The sequence below is a fragment of the Gadus morhua genome, chromosome 21 (assembly GCF_902167405.1).
Source record: "Gadus morhua chromosome 21, gadMor3.0, whole genome shotgun sequence".
Classification (NCBI taxonomy): Eukaryota; Metazoa; Chordata; class Actinopteri; order Gadiformes; family Gadidae; genus Gadus; species Gadus morhua.
Window position 1 is genome coordinate 491,641 of NC_044068.1, and position 22,763 is coordinate 514,403.

Below are 22,763 nucleotides of genomic sequence, written 5' to 3' on the forward strand. Positions count from 1 at the left end.
CCTTATTTAGGGCCCTGTTTGCGCGGAGGAACCCCCCACTGGCGGTGGGGGTGGTCGTCTGCGTAACCGCGCTGAAACCATGGAATCGGGAATAAATCCATTAATATTATTTGTGTTTGTCTGATCAGAGGGTCAGGGTTGGGACATACTCTGTGTCAGACCTACAAACACATGCTTTAACAAAAGACAGACGATATGTATATATATGTATAGGCCTAGGCCTTGTATAAATCAGTAACGACCTAAATCGGCGTGCAATTCAGTTAAAAGCTTTAATATTTTTTAATTTGTTTAAAAATTCACAGAAAAAATCAGTGGAAAGGATATTTTCGTTCTACGACCCCAACATCTATTCACAGAGGCAGTGCATAGTGCACCCTCACGAGGGAAATGATGATCCAGCTCGCCAGAATACAGCTACCACAGAGCTAACTCCACAACTGTCTACATGCCATAACCTAGGATGGCCAGCAGGGGGCAGAGTAACAGGGCCAGTAGGGGGCGGCGGTCGTCCGTTCTTGAGGCTAACACATTCACGCTGCACTCGCTGCAGTCTTCTCCACAGAAGCCGCAGGAGTCCATATGCTGTCTGATTCCGGAGGTGTAAGATCTCACCGTCCTCCGTCCTGCGGAAACACAGAAACACACAAAGATCTCTCATTCTTGTGCGCCTGCACCGGGACCATGTTAACTGCCTCTCTCTCTGGCATTGCTCACTCTTTGTCGATCTCTGTCCTCGCGCTCTCTCTCTGTCCGTCTCTCTGTCGTTTCTCTCTGTCTCTCTCTCTTTCTCTCTTTATCGGTTGCTTTCTCTCTGTCTGTCTCTCTGATGTCGCTCTCTCTCTCTGTGTCTATCTCTCTGTCATGCTCTATCTGTCTCTCTCTGTTTTTTCTCGGTCTGTCTCGGTCGTCTCTCTCTCTCTGTGTTTCTGTCTGTCTCTCTGCTGCAGCTCTCTCTGTTCTAGCTCTCTCTCTGTCTCTCTGGTGTAGCTCGCTCTCTCTCTCTCTCTCCCTCTCTCTCTCTGTCGGTTGCTTCCTCTCTCTCTCTGTTGGTTGCCCGCTCTCTGTCTGTCTCTGGTGTAGCTCTCTCTCTCTCTCTCTCTGTCTCTCTCTCTCTCTCTCTCTCTCTCTCTCTCTCTCTCTCTCCCAGTCCCTCTCTCTGTCGGTTGCCCGCTCTCTGTCTCTCTGTGTCTGTGTCTCTCTCTCTCTCTCTCTCTCTCTCTCTCTCTCTCTCTCTCTCTCCCTCCCTCTCTCCCTGTCGGTTGCCCGCTCTCTGTCTGTCACTCTGGCGTCGTTCTCTCCTATTCCGCCACAAAGACTCAGACTCGTATGGACCCAGAGACAGGTAGTCTTGTCCCACGGGGTCGCAGCAGGTCCGTCTGCTCCAGGGTTCAGAGCCCGTGGAGGGGGTCTTACGCGGCTCGTAGTAGTCCAGGAGGACCACCGAGGCGGGCCGGACCCGAGCCACCATGTGCTCCACAAGCAGGTGGATCTCCAGGCACTGCTCCGCCCGGCTCACCTGCACAACAACACACCTCTGGTATCAGCTAGGGTTAGGGTTAGGGTTAGGGTTAGGGTTGGACCTAGCTTTGGTTAGTTGGAGTTAGACACTGTAGGAACGAAAAACAACACAGTTTTGTGACCCGTTAAATTGCAATTTTGCATTTTTCTAAAATTCTCCATGCCTAACCCTAACCTCATCGCTCGCGTTGCAAATGCTGTGTGAGACTTACTCCAACAAGTGGTACCCAGCAGGACTGCCTTCATACACCTCCCCTCCCTCCCTCCCCCTCCCTCCCTCCCCCCCTCCTCCTCTCCCTCCCTCCCTCTCCCCCTCCCGCCCTCCCCTCCCTCCTCCCTCCCCATAGCTGTGCAGAGCCGAGGGACCAGAACGTACCGAGTCCAGGTACACGATGACCTTCCCAGGTTCCTCCTCCACCTTCATGGTGTTGTTGTTGGTCTGGACTCCGTCCTGGGCCAGGGTGAACCCGCTGAGAAGCCCCACCTCCAGGAGCGCCATGCCGGTCTGATTTAGCTCCTGCTCCTCCACCAGCCTGGGGACACACCAGCAGGTATGGGGACCTCGTGGTCAGGATGTGCATGTGGTCATGACCTATAGACTGTACTTTTTCCACTTATAATAATCTGAAAGGGCTTATAAAGGTCCTGTGTTTATACCAACAGACTTCATATAAAAAATGTCACACCCAAAAATGGGGTCGAGAGGGGATAATGGATGAGAACGTTATGCTGCTCTTTGTTTGTGTTGCAACAGCCCCCTCTACAGGCCATGTGGTGAAAGCGCACCGGCTAGTTGGTATAATCGTTTGCTGTTGCTGTTTGTTGGATATCTTCAAAATAGAAATGCTATGCAATGCAATAAACTATGCAAAGCATTTAATTCTTCATGAATATCCAATTAACACATTTTTTTAAAGGCTTTAAAATGTGAAATTATGTTACTATTCAGTCAGTAGTTTAATTCTATAAGTAATTATTTGAAGCAGTCAGGGGGCATCTGGTCCAAGTAACACTCTCACCTCATCATGCCCTCAAAACCCCCTTTATGCAGACTCTTCATCACACAGTCACCTCCCACCTGACTCTTCATCACACGGCCAGGTCTCACCTGAAGCAGACGGACAGGCGTGGAGGTGTCCGTGCGCCAAAGAGCGTTTGTCCGTCAAAGAACTGGACGTTGAGATGGAAGGCCTCGTCGTCGCCCACGTCGCGTTTCCTTCTCTCCAGCTCGGTGTTGTTGATGTTGTAGAACACGTTGAGCTGGGGGAGGAGGAGAGGAGGAGGGAGGAAGAGTGGGGAGGAGAGGAGAGGAGAGGGGGGGGATGAGGAGGGGAGAGAGGAGAGAGGAGAGGAGAGGAGAGGAGAGAGGAGCGGAGAGGAGGAGAGGAGAGGAGGAGAGGAGAGGAGAGGGGGGGGATGAGGAGGGGAGAGAGGAGAGAGGAGAGGAGGGGGATGAGGAGGGGAGAGAGGAGAGAGGAGCGGAGGAGAGGAGAGGAGAGAGGAGAGAGGAGAGGAGAGAGGAGAGAGGAGGAGAGGAGAGAGGAGAGGAGAGGAGGAGAGGAGAGGAGGAGAGGAGAGGAGAGAGGAGGAGAGGAGAGAGGAGAGAGGAGAGGAGGAGAGGAGATCGGAGAGAGGAGAGGAGGAGAGGAGAGAGGAGAGGGGGGGAGATGAGGAGGGGAGAGAGGAGAGAGGAGGGGAGAGGAGGAGAGGAGGAGAGAGGAAGAGTGGGGAGGAGGGGAGAGGAGGAAGGAGGAGAGGAGAGGGGGGGAGATGAGGATGGGAGAGAGGAGAGAGGAGAGGAGAAAGGAGGAGAGGAAAGAAGCAGGGAGGAGACCGGACACCACAGGAACGGGAAGGAGGTCAACATTTGGGGGCCGTGTTATTATTAGTTTTTTTTTTCCTCATCATAGAATCAAATCGTGTTAGAAAAACACCTGCATTTACAGTGGGCCCAGTAACTAGACCCGACTTCAAACTATTTCCAGTTAGCATATATCTGAAGACTAGACTTTGATTGGTCCAACCTGGTGTCATCACGAAGAGGGTTCACATGGGCACGGCATCAACGTGAAATTCAGAGAATGGCAAGACACATTTTCCAAGTAGAATCAAATGAGAACAGCAAATTATAAGAAGAATTGATCTATTCTAACAACATTAAGATAACAAGCGTTTAACGTTTAAACGTTTACCTGAACAAGGGCCACCCCCTGCCCCACGGCGGTGACGTGGAGCTTTAATTCACCGGCGGCATCAATCTGCAAGAGAACCAGAACACACAAATCTTCAGTTAGCTAACTCATGGGCTCAGTAGCACCGAGGAACCAGAACGCACTGCTCGTCAGTTAGCTAACTCATGGGCTCAGGAGCACCGAGGAACCAGAACGCACTGCTCGTCAGTTGGCTAACTCATGGTCTCAGGAGCACCGAGGAACCAGAACGCACTGCTCGTCAGTTAGCTAACTCATGGGCTCAGGAGCTCCGAGGAACCAGAACGCACTGCTCGTCAGTTAGCTAACTCATGGTCTCAGGAGCACCGAGGAACCAGAACGCACTGCTCGTCAGGTAGCTAACTCATGGTCTCAGGAGCACCGAGGAACCAGAACGCACTGCTCGTCAGTTAGCTAACTCATGGGCTCAGTAGCTCCGAGGAACCAGAATGCACTGCTCCTCAGTTAGCTAACTCATGGGCTCAGTGGCGTCGAGGACATCAGACCTGGAGTGGAATGTCAGAGCCAAGTCAAAGCATTAGCATGCTATTAGCATCTAGTTTAAGAGCAGCCTTATACGCGATGATGCCGAATCAAAGGTCAATTAAACAAATCATTATAGAGTTTACATATTTTTGGGCTTTTATTCAAAGTGACCTTAGCTGCATCAGAAGTCCAACGACAGCTCAAGAACAGATGAGAAACCAGAAGCATGGGTTAAATCCAACTAAATGCTTTTCATTGAGACGGTCATTATAATTATAACCGCCATCGCCATCGTTACTCCTGACGGAACAGTTCCACTTCTTTGAGGCGGACGAAGGAGAAGAAGGCGAAAGCTTTACCTGTTGGCTGTGTTGGACCATGTGGTTGGTGGGGTCCAGGTGGAAGGCCTTACCTGTCGGCTCTGTTTGACCGTGGGGTCCAGGTGGGAGGCCTTACCTGTCGGCTCTGTTTGACCGTGGGGTCCAGGTGGAAGGCCTTACCTGTTGGACGCTGTGGTTGGTGGAGTCCAGGGGAAAGGCCTTACCTGTCGGCTCTGTTGGACCATGTGGTTGTTGGTGTCCAGGATGAAGGTTCCCACGGTGACGCCTCCCGACTCGACCAGGATGGAGAGGTCTGGGCCCTCCGCGCTGGCGAAGGCGAAGACCGACAACGCCTGTAGGGCCACCACGGTATCCTAGCAACACACGCGGTCGCAGGTTTAGCGCTTCACCGTCACGTCCGACGGGGCCCCCTGCCGTCCGGCCACGCCTGGACGTAGCCCCACTCCGCTCTCCGCCTCAGGTTCTGGACTCTTGACCATCAGGGGAGTTCCCCCGGTCCCCAGAGGGTCCAGGGTGAGGGGGGTTCCCCCGGTCCCCAGAGGGTCCAGGGTGAGGGGGGTTCAATGGTAACTGGAGGGTCCAGGGTGAGGGGGGGAGGTATACTGGGAATCCCTTTGGGACCTGAACTGGGATTATGGGCTATACCGATAAAACAGAATTGAATGACCACATGCTGCTACGATGAGGGGGGCATGGGGGCACAATACCCTACAGTACCCGGTGAACCCAGTACCGCGTACCCTCCCAGTGAACCCAGTACCGCCGTCCCCTCCCAGTGGACCCAGTACCGCTGTGCCCTCCCAGTTGACCCAGTACCGCTGTGCCCTCCCAGTTGACCCAGTGAACCCAGTATCGCCTTGCTGCCGTACCCTCCCAGTGAACCCAGTACCGTCGTCCCCTCACAGTAAATCCAGTATTGCCGTACCCTCCCATTGGACCCAGTACCGCTGTACCCTCCCAGTGGACCCAGTACCATCGTACCCTCCCAGTGAACCCAGTACCGCCGTCCCCTCCCATTTGACCCAGTACCGCTGTACCCTCCCAGTTGACCCAATGAACCCAGTATCGCCTTGCTGCCGTACCCTCCCAGTGAACCCAGTGGACCCAGACGGGGGGGCCTCACCTGCGTGCTGCCGTACCCCCCAAGGTGGTTGCGCTGCTGGGTGAGCCACTTCATGATGGGGATGCCCTCCTCCAGACGGCCCAGCAGGTGCAGCGACAGCAGGGCGTAGGCGGCCATCTCGATGTCGGCCGTGCGGGGCTGCCAGGACCGGGTCAGGCCGGGCTCGGACGCCCTCCAGAAGGGCACGCCGTCTGGACACCGCAGAGGGGGAGGAGGGGGTCGGTATCACCGCGACGACGCCACAGAAGGAAAGGCTGGCGGAGCAAGGGTCCGATGTAGCGGCGGTACCTCTGATCTGGGCGCGGCCAACCAGGGTGTCCCAGGCGCTGCTGGCGCTGGCGCTCTCGGAGAGGGCCAGGGCGTAGGTGACCAGGCACAGGCCGTAGTCACTGGAGATGCCCAAGGCCAGGCGGGTCTCCAGGTACATCAGGGCCTCGGACACCTGGGTGCTGTACTGGCTCTGGGGGCGCAGGGGAGACGGAGGCACCTCACTACGGGGTCGGAAGGAACACCTGAAGACCTCGCTAATGACCCCTGGGGCGGATCAGAACAGGACGAGGAGAACAAATACGCTCTTTTGAGTTCGGCCTTTGGATGATGAATTTGACAGAGCAAATCCAAAACATGTAGAAGGACATCCCTCTTTCGGAAGTCCCGTCCCCCCTAACCCATCTAACCGAAACAGACATCGCTCCCTCCGAAGACTGCACGGAAGTCCCGCCCTCTCTGTTGCCAATGACTCTCAGTTGGAGTAGGGCTGGGATATTAATCGAATTTTGATCGCGATCTCGATTTTAGCGTTGAGCGATCACAAAAGCAATATAATCGAGTATTCGATATTAATTATCTTATTTTTTTTATTCATTAAATGTTTTATAGAAAGTGCAGAACAGCTGGATACATATCGGTACATTATTTTAGATTTGAACATTTCTTTTTGACCATTTTGTGTATTTTTAAGTCGAAAGTTCTCAGTTACAAAGTTACAATGTTTTTTGGGAGAGACATGCTGAATAAAATACATCATGTTTTCAACAAAATAATAATCGTTTGAATAATCGTGATTTCAATATTGACTAAAATAGTCGTGATTATGATTTTTTTCTAAGACGAGCTGCCCCGTTATTTGGAGCGTCCTGTTCCAGATGTTCCGCTGTGAGAGGAGAACCCCTGGAGCGGCAGTCCGTCCGTCTGTCCCCGTGTCCCCGACTCACCCGGACCTCGTCGTCTTGGAGGAGGGCCATGAGGACGTAGGCGGTGAGGGAGGCGGGGCCGTCCAGACCGCCCTGCAGCTCGGTGTGGATGACCCGGCCAGGCTCCAGGTAGCTGCCGTCCGGGCCCAGCTGGCCGCTCAGCCAGCTGGCCGTGCGGGCCAGCACCCTGGGGTCGATGGGGATGAACCTCCGGGCCGGCAGGAAGCACCGCAGCACAAACGCAGAGAGCCTGAGAGGGGTGGGGGGGGGGGGGGGGGCGTAGACCCGACCGGTGAGTGTCTGGGGTACCTGGCGTACCTCTGGGTATCTGGGATACACCTGGGGTACCTCTGGGTACCTGGGGTACGTCTGGGTATCTGGGGTACCTCTGGGTACCTGGGGTATGTCTGGGTATCTGGGATACACCTGGGGTATGTCTGGGTATCTGGGATACACCTGGGGTACGTCTGGGTATCTGGGATACACCTGGGGTACGTCTGGGTATCTGGGATACACCTGGGGTACCTCTGGGTGCCTCTGGGTATCTTGGATACACCTTGGGTACCTCTGGGTACCTGGGGTACCTCTGGGTACGTCTGGGTATCTGGGATACATCTGGGGTACCTGGGTTATTTGGGGTACCTCTGGGTACACCCAGCCTGGGTTACCTCTGGGTACCTGTGGTATTTGGGGTACCTCTTGGTACACCCAGCCTGGGTTACCTCCGGGTACCTGTGGTATTTGGGGTACCTCTGGGTACACCCAGCCTGGGTTACCTCTGGGTACCTGGGTTATTTGGGGTACCTCTGGGTGCACCCAGCCTGGGTTACCTGGGGCCACACAGCCTTTGTTGGGGGTAAACCAAGCTGTTACCTGAGCCATAATATCCCTCGTAGACCTTGCCATCATATCAATCAAAGAAACACATGTTAAAAAGTGAAGGTGTTCCATGGGGATACCATGTGCTTCCAGACGAATCACTTTCCCCAAAAGCGCTGAACGAGCCATCCTCTCTCTGGTAGGACAGCTCTCGCTCGTAACCTGGTGAGAAAAACAACATGGCCGCCGGGTCAGCTATGGTGGCCTGCAAATGCACATCACATGCTTTGAGAGTAGGGCGCTATAACTGACTGTGTTGTCGTGACGACAGGCATGATGGTGAGAGAACGTGTTGGAAGAGAGATGGTATGTGGCAGAGAACCAGCACGGTGGGGCAGTAAGTGGCCACCACATGGCAATACCTGTGTAGTGGCCCAGGTCACTACAACAAGTTTTTGTAACATGAGTTAAAGAGGGCGGGACTTCCGCTCAGTCCTCAGAGGGATGGATGTCCGTTTCAGTTAAATGGGGTAGAGTGGGCGGGACTTCCGCGCAGTCCTCAGAGGGAGGGATGTCCGTTTCAGTTAAATGGGGTAGAGAGGGCGGGACTTCCGCGCAGTCCTCAGAGGGAGGGATGTCAGTTTAAGAAACTTTCCTTTCTTCTGACTCATGTACTTAGTTCTATGTCGCCTTGGATAGAAGCGACAAGAATCAATGTAAATGGTCTCCGTCGGTCGTACCGCCCACCTTTCTGCATGAACATGGTCGCCCTGGCAACGGTCTCGGGGGCAGACTGTCCCGAGCGGTCGAGGTACTGGAGGACGTAGACGTTGGGGGCAAAGTGGATCATGTTTTGCTCGCCGCAGCCGTAGGGCATCTGGATCAGGGAGTCCAGACCCTCGATAGAGGGGCCCAGGAGGTCACCTGGGGGGGGGGGGGGGGGGGGGGTCATGGTTAACCGACTGCATTTATATGGTGCTATTCTAGCCAGTGGCCGCTCAAAGCGCTTTACAATATTGCCCAACATTCACCCATTCATGCACACATTCACACACCGACACCGGCGGAGTGTACCTCTCAGGGCGTCACCCAGCTCATCAGGAGCGGTCAGGGTGAGGTGTCTAACCCTTACCGGGGACAGCTCGACATTCACTAAGGCTTTCATCCATGGGTCATCCGAAGTGGTCATAACGATGATTATATTGGCATTCAATAGTCGGAGTGTGTGTGATCAGAGTCTGACGGGGGGGCCGGTGACTCCGGGGTCCCGGTTCGGGGCCACGTCGTCGTTGATACTGACCCACCACCATCACCTCAGCCCTCTCGCTGCCCGCCACGACATCTGTAGGGAAGTCAAACTCAAGCTCCCCGATGAAACTGCGGTTCCCCAGCGACGGCTCCACGAACAGGGTGCTGGAGTAGGTCTGTTCCAGCCCCTCGGCCTGCGGAACCAAGAGAATGACGTCAGACAAAGCGGATGTGGCGGCTGTGAACAGGGCGATTAACCCCAAGAGGCCCCCAGCCCTCCTACCTGTAAGTCCTTTTGGATGAAAGGGTCTGAGAAATGACTAAATAAACATCGGTGGAGAGCAGTGAACATAACCCGAGCTTAAATACGATGGCAACATCTGTTAGTGAACTGGAGCGAAAAAGGTTTTCAGTATAACATGAAATCAGTTGAGAATACTCACTACCATACTATAGTCGTAGAATCAAATGAAGTAAACAACATGGAGGCCGAGGTCCTTTCCAACCTTCGAGGTTCGTCTCTAAGTCATCTAAATGGTTTTCCTCCCACACAAGCAGCAGCAGCATCCTCCATCACCTTGACGAGGACGTTCCGCCTGATGGCGTCGCTGGCTTGGGATGACATGGCCTTCACCGAGATGGGCATCTGTCCCAGGGCTAAAGGCCTGATGGGAATCTTGAGGTTCGTGCCACCGTTTCTTTTGACGAGCACCTCGCGTAAGCTGGCCATCTGGAGCCCAGGGACGTCCGGGAAGACGAACTCGAAGGAGGCGCTGTATGCAACCGTCACTGTGACCTGAAGAGAAAAGTTCGGGAGCACGCCCGGATCACATTCCACGTCCGGGAGAGGAGGTCCATCGGATAAACGCTAGGGTTTCGGTTCCAAACCAGTTTGGAACCGAAACCCTAGACCTCAACAGAGAGCGACTGGATACAATGGCTGACAATGGCTGCCCGCCCTGCCCAGACTTGGCTGTACACATAGCCAACAAAACATGAAATCTTGTAGCTGCCGTGTGTCCAAGGGTATGGAGAGGAGAGGGGAGGAGGTCAGTGGTGAGTCACCTGGAGGTCCATGGCCAAGTAGTTGTAGAGGTTGAGCTCGAGGACCAGCTCCTCTCCACGGATGATGCAGGCGGGAAGATTCAAGGTGATGAAGAAATCCTGGAACACCCTGAGCTGACCACACATGGAGACGTTCGTTAGGAGGACAGATCTGGACTGGAGTCGTGGTTGGGTATTTGCTCGTGGTAATGGTGAGGGTGATGCTTCTCCACGGTTACATTTGGGGCCATAGTTGTCATGGTTACAGTTGTCACTATGCATAGCTTTGGTTGCGGTCGGCATCATCGTCCTCGGCTTGTACAGTTTAAAAACCGTGACCCCGTAGTATATGGGGGTGGAGTATTGTACTTTGGGCTTGCAGAATGACAGTACATCCTAACGTCGTGCTCAGAGGTGCTACTCGGGACGCAGTATGCCATCCCGGACCCGTGGTTACCCGTGCCGGCGTGTCCAGAATGCCCAGGCCCAGCTCCTCAGACATGACGAAGGCGGTGGCCTGCCAGGTGGTGATGCTGTCGGGCACGGTGACGGTCCTCTCCGAGGTGTTCGCCTCGCTGGGATGGGGGGCACAGGGTACCAAGGTTCACGGCCCTGGTGGCTACCCGACCTCTTTGGGTCTGACACTCATCTGCTGGCTCCACCTGGTGGTGCGACAGCCCTGCGTCTGCCCGGAGTAGCGATGTCCTAGTGAACGTGTGTGCATCGCACCGCGCTAAGGGATTGGTAGTAGTTTGCTCGGGGCTACAAATCACTACTCAGTTCTTTTGCACAGGGCCCTTTGTTAGAGCTTTCAAACCTTTTAATCCATAAAAATAGTTATAATCGATCATCAAATACCGATAGTTAACATCTCTCTTGACCGCATATGCGAATTAGGTGACCCCAAACAGACCCCATATTTGTTTTATTTAATTTTTTATCAATAAAAAATAAAATACAATTTCTCGATTGAAGAAAATTGTCTGTCAGAGTTTGACAAACGGTTTCAGACTTTCAGACCAATCGCTGCATTTATGTAGATTATTAAGTGCAAATACCGTTCCACCATGACTAATAGTCATTTGGAAGACAGCATGAGACTAGCTACCAGCTGCTACTGTCCGGACTATAAAACCATGGCTGAATCCATTCAGTGCATGTACTCAGTATATATAAATAAATATAATATAAAGACTTTGAAATGTAGCTCGCTAGCCGAAAAACTGTGGGCACCCCTGGTCTAAGTTATGATAACCAGCAGCTCCTGATGGCTGACGGGTCGCTGCTCTGGTCGCTTTAACATCGAACACCGAGGCCCCGTCCACAAGGAGCCGAATCGGGCGAAAATCAAGCCTGCGCGCATACAGCCTGCGCGCTGCATACAAACATAGGGTCACGAGGAGATTCAACCTTTTAAATTGAGCAGAAATACTTTTTGATGTAGGCCTACAGTTAGTAATTAAATTGATCAAGGGGCTTTATTTAGATGTCCCCCCGCTGGTGAGGACCATCAAAAGTGACGTCATTGTTTGCGTTTCAGGCGTCCACACAAATCCTAACACGAAACCGCATAGGTCCGGATAGATTTGAAACCACCCTCGGACATGGTTTCAGAAATATGCAGTTTCGTGCACCGGATTCGCCGGCTCCGTCTGGACGGTCGGCCGAAACGCACCAGACTTATGCGGTTTCACGCATGTACGGACGCATGTAGGGTGAACAAGACTTATGCTGTTTCACCAAAAAATCTGCTCTGTGTGGACGGGGACTGAGAGCGCTCTCACCCTGTGTAGACGTCCATCCACAGCCACGTCTCCGGGAAGTGGCGACGTTCCCTGGGCTCCTCATGCTCTTCCTCTTTCTCCATCATTACGTCCTCTATGAAGGGAATCACCACTGCTCAGATGTAAGGTGACTGGCCAGGTTCAGCTTTTACCCACTTGTTTGTAAGAATGTTGATTGTTAATACTTACTCTCATGTTCCTGTATGGCGTTCACCGTGGCGTCCGTCAGCACTATGAGGCCACAGGACTAGACAGCAAAGACCAGGAGAAACGGAAAGACTTCATTAGGACGAGGTGTTATAGATGGATAACATGTTGCCAAACCTCTTCAGCTGTCCCACCCCCAGCCCCGCCTGTGGAGGTAGTTTCTGGGCCAGGTCCAACCCAATGTTTTGCACAGTAAAAATTAGCAAAACATTCTCAAAAGCAGGGATAACTAACATTGTTTCTGTGTATTGAAATCAGAAATACTAATGAGTGAATGAAACAATCAAGGCATACATACATACATATTATATTATTATATTATATATTTTTGATGTTCGTGGGCATCCTGTGATCCACTTGGTCCTGGGATATGACCCACATATGGGTTTCGACCCAGTTGACGTGGTTTCCACGGGTATCACCGTGACGTGTCCTCCGTCAGCAGAGATCACAGCTCAGATTGCCGTGTGAGCGACAACATAATCGGTCGTTGAGCCAAGAGCTGAGGAAAAGGGGCGGCTCTGCTGGAAACTGTCACGTTAGATCTTGGAGATAAGACTGTCTCCGTGTGTTTGGTCCAGGGTCTTCACAGGACAGGGCTTACCTCGAAGAGGGATGAGGGGTCTCCGATGCTCCATTCATCAGGGCGGAACTGCTCACTCACACCGCCATACAACTGTTTCAGCACCTGACAAAGGAGACACAAAACATCCTCAGGGGGATTTTGTTCCGGCAATCATACGCCCATACCGAAAAAAACATCACCAGAGGCTCTGAGCCGTTAGGGAGAAGGGAACCAAGAAAGAGGAGGCAAGAGGTTGTGGCTCATCGCTGCGCAACCGATACGTGGGTGGGGTGGAGGGCTCCGATGTCCTCGGTGTAACTTCAGGAGGTTAAAATATGTAGTTTGTGGGAAAACCAGAACCTTTCAGAGTTTTTACACTGGGGACATTAGCATAGTCTCTATCGCTAACCCGTTCACATAGTGTTACACCTCGGACGAACACGCTTAGAAGATAGATGAACGGAGGAATTATATCCAATTATAACAGCAAATCCCTCAAAGGTGGGATACTGCCATTGGGAGTTTCACAACATGCCTGAGAATCTTTGGTCAATTGTGGAAAATTGCCCAAATTGGGAGCTGATTCTGCCAGATTCAGCTCCGGGGGTCCATCGCTATTCCAGGAAAAGTCCGGAAAAAACGCCAGCGAACAACAACACCCCAATATCCTCCGCCCTCACCGACGCCGTGGTGATGTCGTTGGTGGAGTTGTGCTGGTGCGTTGCCGTGTCGACCACCAGGATGCCGATCAGGGACCGGGGCTCGGACACGGAGAGCCTCAGCGATACCTCCTCCCCCGGGCGCCGCTGCCCCTCGCTCCAGCTCAGCGACACCTGCGGAACCCAACGTCAACACGCGTCCACCCATGGAATCACCCATGGGTGGACGGTTCTACTGTGATGCATACCTGCTATCATCTACCTGTTGTGTGTAGCCAACACTTTTGTGTTCCTGAAGTAAGCTGTTGTGTTCAACAAAGTCCATAATTATTCTTCTTCTTCTTCTTCTTCAAAAAAAAAGTAAACCTAATTCCAAAGCCATTTGCTTGAAACTATTTCTACAATTAAGACAACTAAAACTTTCATCCAAAGCAAGTTACAGTGAATCCAGAGCCGAGGCATTAAAGATCAGGTCAGGGCAGTCTAACAGCGCAGCCACTATACTACATATACAGCACACATATCTCTACAAAGACAGACTTTTTGCAGGAGGCAGATTTGCCCTTTGGATGTTTAGGATGATGGGGGTGTTATATTGAGACCTGTGAAGCCCCCATGAGAGACTGTAACTGTGACAAAAGACTATACAATTAGCATTTACTTGACATTAAAGACTAGCTAAATTCACAGTAAAGACACCTTGTTTTCTAGCTAATTTGACAGTAAATACTCTTTGTTTCCTGGCTAATTTGACATTAAAGACAACTAAATTATAATACATTTTATTTTTACCCTTTGTTTCCTAGCTTACTCTACAGTAAAGACACCTTGTTTCCTACCTTACTTGACGGTAATTACACCTTGTTTCCTAGCTAACTTGACAGTAAAGACCCTTTGTTTCCTAGCTTAATCAAATACTCTTTGTTTCCAGGCTAACATGTCATAAAAACACACCTGGTTTTGCAGCTCCAGGGGCACCGGCAGCTGGAGGACCCCGTTGACGACCTCGCCGTCGTCCCGGGCGCAGTAGACCACCAGACAGACCGTCGGGGCCCACGACGCCTCGGGGGTCAGAGCCAGGGGCCCGGAGAACGTTCCGGACTCAAGGACCCTATCCCTGGACCTCACCTACACCCACGTGACCACCCAGGTAAGCACACACGTTAATAAATGCATGCACTCGTATATATATAAAACATATAAGCTGGCACCATAGTGTGACAATTAAAATCTAAACAATGAAACAATGTGACATTGGGCTTCGGATTTGAACCCCAATGTCCACAATGTAGGTCAATGACTGACTTAGTCATTGTTATTCATATTATTTCCTCACTTAGCAGATGCTTTTTATTCAGCCAGGTAGGGGATAGACAGAACAGGGACCGGCCATTAAGAAGCAGGTAGGTGCTCAAGAAGGGATTTGGGGTTCATACCAAGAACCTTCCGACTGTGAGTGAAACACCCTAACCTGTAGACTTCCTCAAGTCAAGTTATACTAAAGAGTGAGGACACCAGGAGGGCTGGTCATGGCTGGATAAGGGAACTGGTGTAATGTGTGACACTATTCGTCTGCATGTTGCGTTGCTTACAATGTAGAAGAAGTGGGGTGTGTCGAAGTTGCTCTCAACGGTCAGCAGGAGGGGCGTCCCGACCTGAACGAGGAAGGGAGGAAGTTGATGTCACTGCACAGGAAGTGGTCACAGTAAACCTCACAGGGTTGGATGTTTGTGTGCCTGGTGCATTGATTATGGAGGTATGGGTTAAACAGTACAGAGACAGGTCATTAAGGAGCAGGTAGGGGTTAGACAGTACAGGGACAGGTCGTTAAGGAGCAGGTAGGGGTTAGACAGTACAGAGACAGGTCATTAAGGAGCAGGTAGGTGTTAGACAGTACAGAGACAGGTCTTAAGGAGCAGGTAGGGGTTAGACAGTACAGAGACAGGTCATTAAGGAACGGGTAGGGGTTAGACAGTACAGAGACATGTCATTAAGGAGCAGGTAGGGGTTAGACAGTACAGAGACAGGTCATTAAGGAGCAGGTAGGGGTTAGACAGTACAGAGACAGGTCATTAAGGAACAGGTAGGGGTTAGACAGTACAGAGACAGGTCATTAAGGAGCAGGTAGGGGTTAGACAGTACAGAGACAGGTCATTAAGGAGCAGGTAGGGGTTAGACAGTACAGAGACAGGTCATTAAGGAGCAGGTAGGGGTTAGACAGTACAGAGACAGGTCATTAAGGAGCAGGTAGGGGTTAGACAGTACAGAGACGGGTCATTAAGGAGCAGGTAGGGGTTAGACAGTACAGAGACAGGTCTTTCCTGTGCTGTTTGGTGGGTAACCTCTCAGATGTGGTGGGTTACCTGTCTGGTGGGTTACCTGTGTGGTGGGTTACCTGTGTGGTGGGTTACCTGTGTGGTGGGTTACCTGTGCAGTGCGGTGGGTTACCTGTGCAGGTGCGCTGGGATTGTGGATCTGCAGGTAGGACCGACTGGGCGAGCGGTATCGACTCACTACTGAGAGGGTCTTGTAGGTGTCCTCCAGCGTGGCCTGCCGGTGACGGGGTCAGAGGTCAAACATACATCTACATTCATCAGATCAGTTCAGTCGGGTGATACACTAATCATCATTAATGTGTAGACTAATCAGAGATCTATAGACTAATCATAGGCAATCTATACACTAATCATAGGTGACCTATGGACTAATCATACATCTATACACCAATCATAGGTGATTTATAGACTAATCATACATCTATACACTAATCATAGGTTATCTATAGACTAATCAGATCGATAGACTAATCTTAGGTGATCTACACACAAATCATGGCCAATGTCATTGACCACCATCATTATTTTTATTGCTAATTGGCAATTAGTAATTTGAACAGTTTTAGAATCTCTTGACGTGTGTATGAAATGCTTTTCCTCACTTCTCGTATACCGTTTCTAAACTCAAATTTCGTTTCACAAATTGTACTGATGAGTTGGAGGACGTTTTCATCATTTAAATGTACCGCTTACGTCGATAACCAGAGATCCGGTTTCCTCGTGGACCTCGATGAGGAGAGGAATGAACCCGTCGGCCGGGACGGGGAAGCTCATCTGCTCCTGTCTGTCCTTGGTCTCTGGCATGCCCGAAAAGTTCCTGACGATGTCCGGTCCGAACGGCCCGTCCCATGCATAGACCTGGTGCTGCAACACCGTCACCAAGACCGTCCGCGCCTGGTCCTCTAGGGTCAAAGGTCGCCCGTCGTAGGTGGAGATGCTCAGCTGAGGGGCGAGCAGACCCCGTGGATAGATCATTCTACCAGCCCACCCAGGGGACTGCCGCAAACGTTGCTCATCTATCCGTCACACATCTATATGGACACGCCCACTAGTGATGTCAGAAGAGGCCGATTTTCACAAACGGCCTGTAAGGGCTAATCACACACACACCCGCTGCTATAATATGTCACACTTTCTCTGTGTCATCAGAGAAAGTGTTTTTGTGGTTTCCTTGAGGTCATGGTCCGCCCTGATGCAGAAACGAACACTCACATGCCAATCCATTTATTATTCATTCTGTACGAATGTTCAACCACTTAGTTTGGTTTGGATTTTAAACCAGGACATTTTGAACTATCCGGTTGAGTTATTATGATTTGCATCCAGTGGCATAAAGACCAAGCAGGCGTGCGATACTCATGTAGAAGTGGTCCTTACCCTGGCTGTGAAGTTCAGAGAGGGCCTCAACACAGAGGGGCTGCCTTCAAAGGACAGCTTGTACCTGGAACGCTCCACCAACACTGGGGCCTCGCTGCTGTGCATCAGTCCTGCAGGATGAACCAGAGTCACTGCTGGGCTGCTGTTCCATGTGTACTAACAGTCTAAACGCTACTGTAACATGTGTATGTACAGTCTAAACACTACTGTAACATGTGTATTTACAGTCTAAACGCTACTGTTCCATGTGTATTTACAGTCTAAACACTACTGTAACATGTGTATTTACAGTCTAAACGCTACTGTTACATGTGTATTTACAGTCTAAACACTACTGTTACATGTGTATTTACAGTCTAAACACTACTGTAACGTGTGTATTTACAGTCTAAACACTACTGTAACATGTGTATTTACAGTCTAAACGCTACTGTTACATGTGTATTTACAGTCTAAACACTACTGTTACATGTGTATTTACAGTCTAAACACTACTGTAGAATGTGTATTTACAGTCTAAACACTACTGTTACACGTGTATTTACAGTCTAAACACTACTGTAACATGTGTATTTACCGTCTAAACACTACTGTTACATGTGTATTTACAGTCTAAACACTACTGTAACATGTGTATTTACAGTCTAAACACTACAGTAACATGTGTATTTACAGTCTAAACGCTACTGTAACATGTGTATTTACAGTCTAAACACTACTGTAACATGTGTATTTACAGTCTAAACGCTACTGTTACATGTGTATTTACAGTCTAAACACTACTGTAACATGTGTATTTACAGTCTAAACACTACTGTAACATGTGTATTTACAGTCTAAACGCTACTGTTACATGTGTATTTACAGTCTAAACGCTACTGTTACATGTGTATTTACAGTCTAAACACTACTGTAACATGTGTATTTACCGTCTAAACACTACAGTAACATGTGTATTTACAGTCTAAACACTACTGTAACACGTGTATTTACAGTCTAAACACTACTGTAACATGTGTATGTACAGTCTAAACACTACAGTAACATGTGTATTTACAGTCTAAACACTACTGTAACATGTGTATGTACAGTCTAAACACTACAGTAACATGTGTATTTACAGTCTAAACACTACAGTAACATGTGTATTTACAGTCTAAACACTACTGTAACATGTGTATTTACAGTCTAAACACTACTGTAACATGTGTATGTACAGTCTAAACACTACTGTAACATGTGTATTACAGTCTGAACACTACTGTAACATGTGTATTTACAGTGAATATTGACCACTAAAAATGAAACAGCTGTTTTGTGTGTCCCGCTCTTCTGATGGCGGCTGGAGGCCGATGAAGCCTTGTGATGCAATGGAGGTGTACCTGTCAGAGCCTCCGTCACATTGACCAACACCGTCAGGGCCCCATGGCCGCGGTGCGACCTGCCCACCGCAGGGTACTCTGACAGGTCCAGCTCAAAGCGAGCGGCGCCATCAACCTGCCCCGGGAGGAGGAGAAGGTTAACGAAATGCTTCTTATTTGGAAACAGGCGATCCAGCAGAATTAAGGTGGAGCACGTTGTTCTGATCAGTACCATGACGGCCCGGTCAGAGGTCAGGACCTCCCCATCGTGGATGTACGTCACAACCATCCTTCCGGCCACTGGTTTGCCGTACGAGTGCCTAAGGAAACGGGGCAAACATGGTAAACATTTGTTGATGTAAACATTTGTGTATTTATTGGTAACTCCCCCAGTCCACCTTAAACCAGGAACACATTGGTCAAAATATGTATTTTGAAGGTAAGAAGAGGAAGCACAATTTCAGGTAAAGGAGAGAAGGATGTGGGGAACGAGGTGACTCACTGAGCGCTCGCAGATCCGAACAGGAAGTCTGTGTGGTACACCACGCTGGGCACCGAGATCCGAACTTGGAATTTAGGAAGAACTAAAACCAGACACGTGTTTATACAGACACACTGCTGAATAACTACTGCATAACATGACCACCAAATACTGAATAACTACTGCATAACATGACCACCAAATACTGAATAACTACTGCATAACACGACCACCAAATACAGAATAACTACTGCATAACATGACCACCAAATACTGAATAACTACTGCATAACATGACCACCAAATACTGAATAACTACTGCATAACATTACACCCCAAATACTGAATAACTACTGCATAACATGACCACCAAATACTGAATAACTACTGCATAACATGACCGACAAATACTGAATAACTACTGCATAACATGACCACCAAATACTGAATAACTACTGCATAACACGACCACCAAATACTGAATAACTACTGCATAACATGACCACCAAATACTGAATAACTACTGCATAACATGACCACCAAACCCTGCAGGGCTTGGCCGGTCTCTACCCACCATAGTGAGCCACGGTAAAGTGATTCTCCCGCTCCACGTCCTGTAAAATTGAAACTGGTTTCAAATACCAAAACCATTGTGTGAATATAAAGACTAATATTAACATCATGAGAATTGACATCTATCACTTAAACAATAAACAAATGTTTAATATTTGTAAATTGTAAATTTCCCTTAATAATATTCAGTATTTTTGATATAGTAAGGTAGTAAGTAATATCGTAATATATTCATAAGTGGACCAATCAGAATGGAGCTACTGTTTGACGAATCAGAACAGAGCCACTGTTTGACCAATCAGAACGGAGGCACTGTTTGACCAATCAGAACAGAGCCCCTGTTTGACCAATCAAAACGGAGGCACTGTTTGACCAATCAGAACGGAAGCACTGTTGGGCCAATCAGAACGGAGCCCCTGTTTGACCAATCAGAACGGAGCCCCTGTTGGGCCAATCAGAGCGGAGTGTGCAGAGCAGACTGACGTGCACGGTGGTGTGGACGGTCCAGCGACCCAGCGGCGGGTGATCGGAGAGCTGCAGCTCCTGGCTGACCACGCCCCGGGTGGAGTTGAGGGCCAGCCACTGCCGGATGATGTTCCCCCTGGGGTCCTGAGGACACACACACCCCCGTATTCATCCTGGCACAGAGAACCAACCCATCCACTCGTTCACCCATTCATTCATTCACGTAATGAGTCCGTGAGCGGAGGGGCCCCTCACCTTAACCACCATGTCCACGGGGCCGCCTTGGGGTCTGCGCTGCGCCCCGAAGGAGACCACCCGGATCCGGACGGCGTCCCCCGGCCGGTAGCGGGGCTTGTCCGTCTGGATGAGGCTGGTGACCGCCGGGTCCCGGACCGCCAGCTCCCTCTCGCTGGAGAACAGCAGGCGTCCGTCGAAGAGGCCCTGAACGGCCAGCAGGATGGAGCGGTCGGGCAGGGGGGCCTGGGGGCGCCACGGGGGGACGGTTAGCAGACGCTGCTAGCTGTTAGCGCTCACAATAGGTCGGTACAGTCAGGATGTTCATAGAACCAAGGGCCGAGCACTAACCATCACTAGGTTAACCCGTTCCCCGTACACAACAGAGGTAGATAGGATAAAGTGCTATACGATGTTAAGTACTATTTTTAAGCGTAAGGCCGTACAGGATACAATAAGTGCGTCCATTAAGGCATGAAAACAACATGTATTACTTACAGTGAGCGGCAGCTCGACCAGGGCAGTGGAACCTTTGGAAAGACACATTGATTATTCCACAGCAATGTGCCCTTGGTCTGACCCCTGACCTCTGACCCCAGACCCCTGACCTCTGACCCCTGGGCCTGACCTCCTAGGATGACGGTGCGTGATGACGAGGCGTTGTAGCCGCTCCCCTGGAGCCGACAGCTGACGACGACCTGGATGTTGGAGGCCAGGATGGAGACGGACAGCTTGAAGGGGACCCCCTGCTGCACCTCTCGGGGCGCCAGCAGCAGGAAGGAGGGGGAGGGGCTGGGGGCCAAACACAAGGTCACAGAGGTCATGAACATACGTGTGTGTGTGTGTGAGTGTGGTTGTATATGTTCTTAAGTTTTATTTTGCATCTCGTTTTGGGATTGTTCTGATTGTTATCATTCTTCTGATGGATTACAAATGATTTTCACATACAACACGAGTCACAACAATGAATATTTTAACTGAGAGTTTCCCTAAACTTCTTCTACTTATTGGTTAACCTCTAGGTCCCTCCTCGCTGTCATCATCATCATCACTCAGCTGCGTGTTTCCTTTATGGATCACAGGAGCTGCCCAGAGCCCTCCACTACCCGCTGGTGTTCAGCTCATCACAGAACGCGACTGCTTGCCTTATTCCTCTGGCAAAGTTGAGGCATATTCCCACAAGGGATTATTATTGAAGCTGCCCCGGACAGACAAACTAGCGACAGATGCATGGATACAGACAGACGGACAGAGAGAAAAACAAATGGAGAGACAGACAGACATGCAGATGAATGGATGGACAGACAGACAGACATGCATATAGATGGACAGACAGACGACAGATGGGATGGGAAGATAGACAGACAGACGACACAGACAGACGGAAGGATGGATGTAGAGATAAACAGACACACAGAGACAGACAGACATGCAGATAGATGGGGAGATAGACGGACAGACACAGACAGAAGGATGGATGGAGAGATAGACAGTCACAGACAGACAGACAGACATGGATATGGACAGAGAGACACAGACAGAAGGATGGATGGAGAGATAGACAGTCACAGACAGACAGACAGACATGGATATGGACAGAGAGACACAGACAGAAGGATGGATGGAGAGATAGACAGTCACAGACAGACAGACATGCAGATGGGGAGATAGACAGTCGGACAGACATGCAGATGGAGAGATAGACAGTCAGACAGACATGCAGATGGAGAGATAGACAGTCAGACAGACATGCAGATGGGGAGATAGACAGTCAGACAGACATGCAGATGGATTCAGAGACAGAAAGACAGATGGATGGAGAGACAGACAGACAGTCATGCAGATGAATTGAAACACAGTCATACGGGTAGATGGAGAGACAGACAGGCAGACAGACAGGAAGACAGACAGTGTTGTCTGCGATAGTACGGGGAGCAGCAGACAGAGGAGGCGGAGGGATCTGACCGCATGTCCATCAGCCCGAAGCGAAGGAGCCCGGAGAAGACCCAGAGGCGGAGGAGCGGACAAACCCGGCGCCTGTCCATCTGTAGGGCGGGTTCAGGCAGGGAGTGGATCAGCTGCTGCCGGAGCCTCCACTTATCCTCCAACCCCACCCACCTGCCCCGCCCCCCCGCCCCCCAGGGGACAGGACACACCCTCCCCCGTCCCCCAGGGTCCGTCGCGCGGGGCAGGGCGTGCCCAGAGAGGGTTTAAGGTTTCCTGGTCTTGTGTTGGAGGCGTGTGACTCTCTCTGGGTGTCATCAGCCACACAGGCCTGGTCTGCTTTACTGCCTTCCACGGATGCATGATTAAACAACGTTTAACTGGTGCTAGTTTAAACAATAGCCCATATGCACCATAACAGCCTCCCGTCACCTGGGAGACGCTCCGCAGCCTCCAGGCCGGCTCCACTACACTGGGAAACAGATTTCTTTCCACCAGGCTGTCAGGAAGCTCAACTCTCTCCCGTCTCTCCCTTCCCGCCCTTCTGCCCCCACAAACTCTGGACTCTGAAACCCCCTCTCATTCTCCCCTCAGAACCCTGGCCCATTTACTTTTTTTACTTTAGTGTATAAATACCGTTTTGTTTGACCGTTTTGTTTTGCCTACCGTTGCAGTATTCAGAATTATTTAGCACTATTTAGAACTTATTTATTATAAATAATCCTTACGTATTTTTTTACCTACTTTTCTACCTATTGCACCGTGGGTCAGAGACAAACGCAATTTCGATTC

The 22,763-nt window shown here is 50.5% G+C and overlaps 1 protein-coding gene across 2 annotated transcripts; it reads right to left on the bottom strand.

The window, feature by feature from the left end:
* Window positions 1-253: 253 nt before the first annotated feature.
* cd109 (CD109 molecule) lies at window positions 254-22,100 on the bottom strand. 2 transcript variants are annotated; one of them, XM_030345111.1, is made up of 33 exons: window positions 21,993-22,100; window positions 20,656-20,819; window positions 20,526-20,557; window positions 20,049-20,273; window positions 19,812-19,937; window positions 19,330-19,369; window positions 18,777-18,858; window positions 18,507-18,594; window positions 18,296-18,410; window positions 16,914-17,023; window positions 16,230-16,478; window positions 15,649-15,750; window positions 14,793-14,855; window positions 14,155-14,328; window positions 13,222-13,374; window positions 12,581-12,664; window positions 11,959-12,016; window positions 11,770-11,863; window positions 10,443-10,560; window positions 10,007-10,120; window positions 9,519-9,737; window positions 8,994-9,135; window positions 8,441-8,617; window positions 7,834-7,915; window positions 6,896-7,124; window positions 5,970-6,141; window positions 5,682-5,872; window positions 4,762-4,911; window positions 3,714-3,779; window positions 2,630-2,781; window positions 1,898-2,054; window positions 1,417-1,519; window positions 254-626 (listed from the first exon to the last, which is right to left on the bottom strand). In XM_030345111.1, the coding sequence occupies exons 1-33, from the start codon at window positions 22,070-22,072 to the stop codon at window positions 445-447; spliced, it is 4,293 nt and encodes a 1,430-aa protein (XP_030200971.1). In that variant the 5' UTR covers window positions 22,073-22,100; the 3' UTR covers window positions 254-444. The 2 variants fall into 2 exon arrangements, with proteins under 2 accessions (XP_030200971.1, XP_030200970.1); XM_030345110.1 differs by having other exon boundaries at window positions 11,770-11,881.
* Between the last annotated feature and the right edge of the window lie 663 nt (window positions 22,101-22,763).

What these genes read in the sequence shown, in the direction of transcription:
- cd109 (XM_030345110.1), bottom strand. Translation starts at nt 22,072, where the DNA reads ATGGACAGGCGCCGGGTTTGTCCGCTCCTCCGCCTCTGGGTCTTCTCC. An exon ending in CTCTGAACTTCACAGCCAGG is followed by an intron (nt 16,479 to 16,913) that starts GTAAGGACCACT and finishes CTCGCCCCTCAG; the next exon opens with CTGAGCATCTCCACCTACGA. An exon ending in TCCAAGACGACGAGGTCCGG is followed by an intron (nt 6,142 to 6,895) that starts GTGAGTCGGGGA and finishes CTGCGCCCCCAG; the next exon opens with AGCCAGTACAGCACCCAGGT.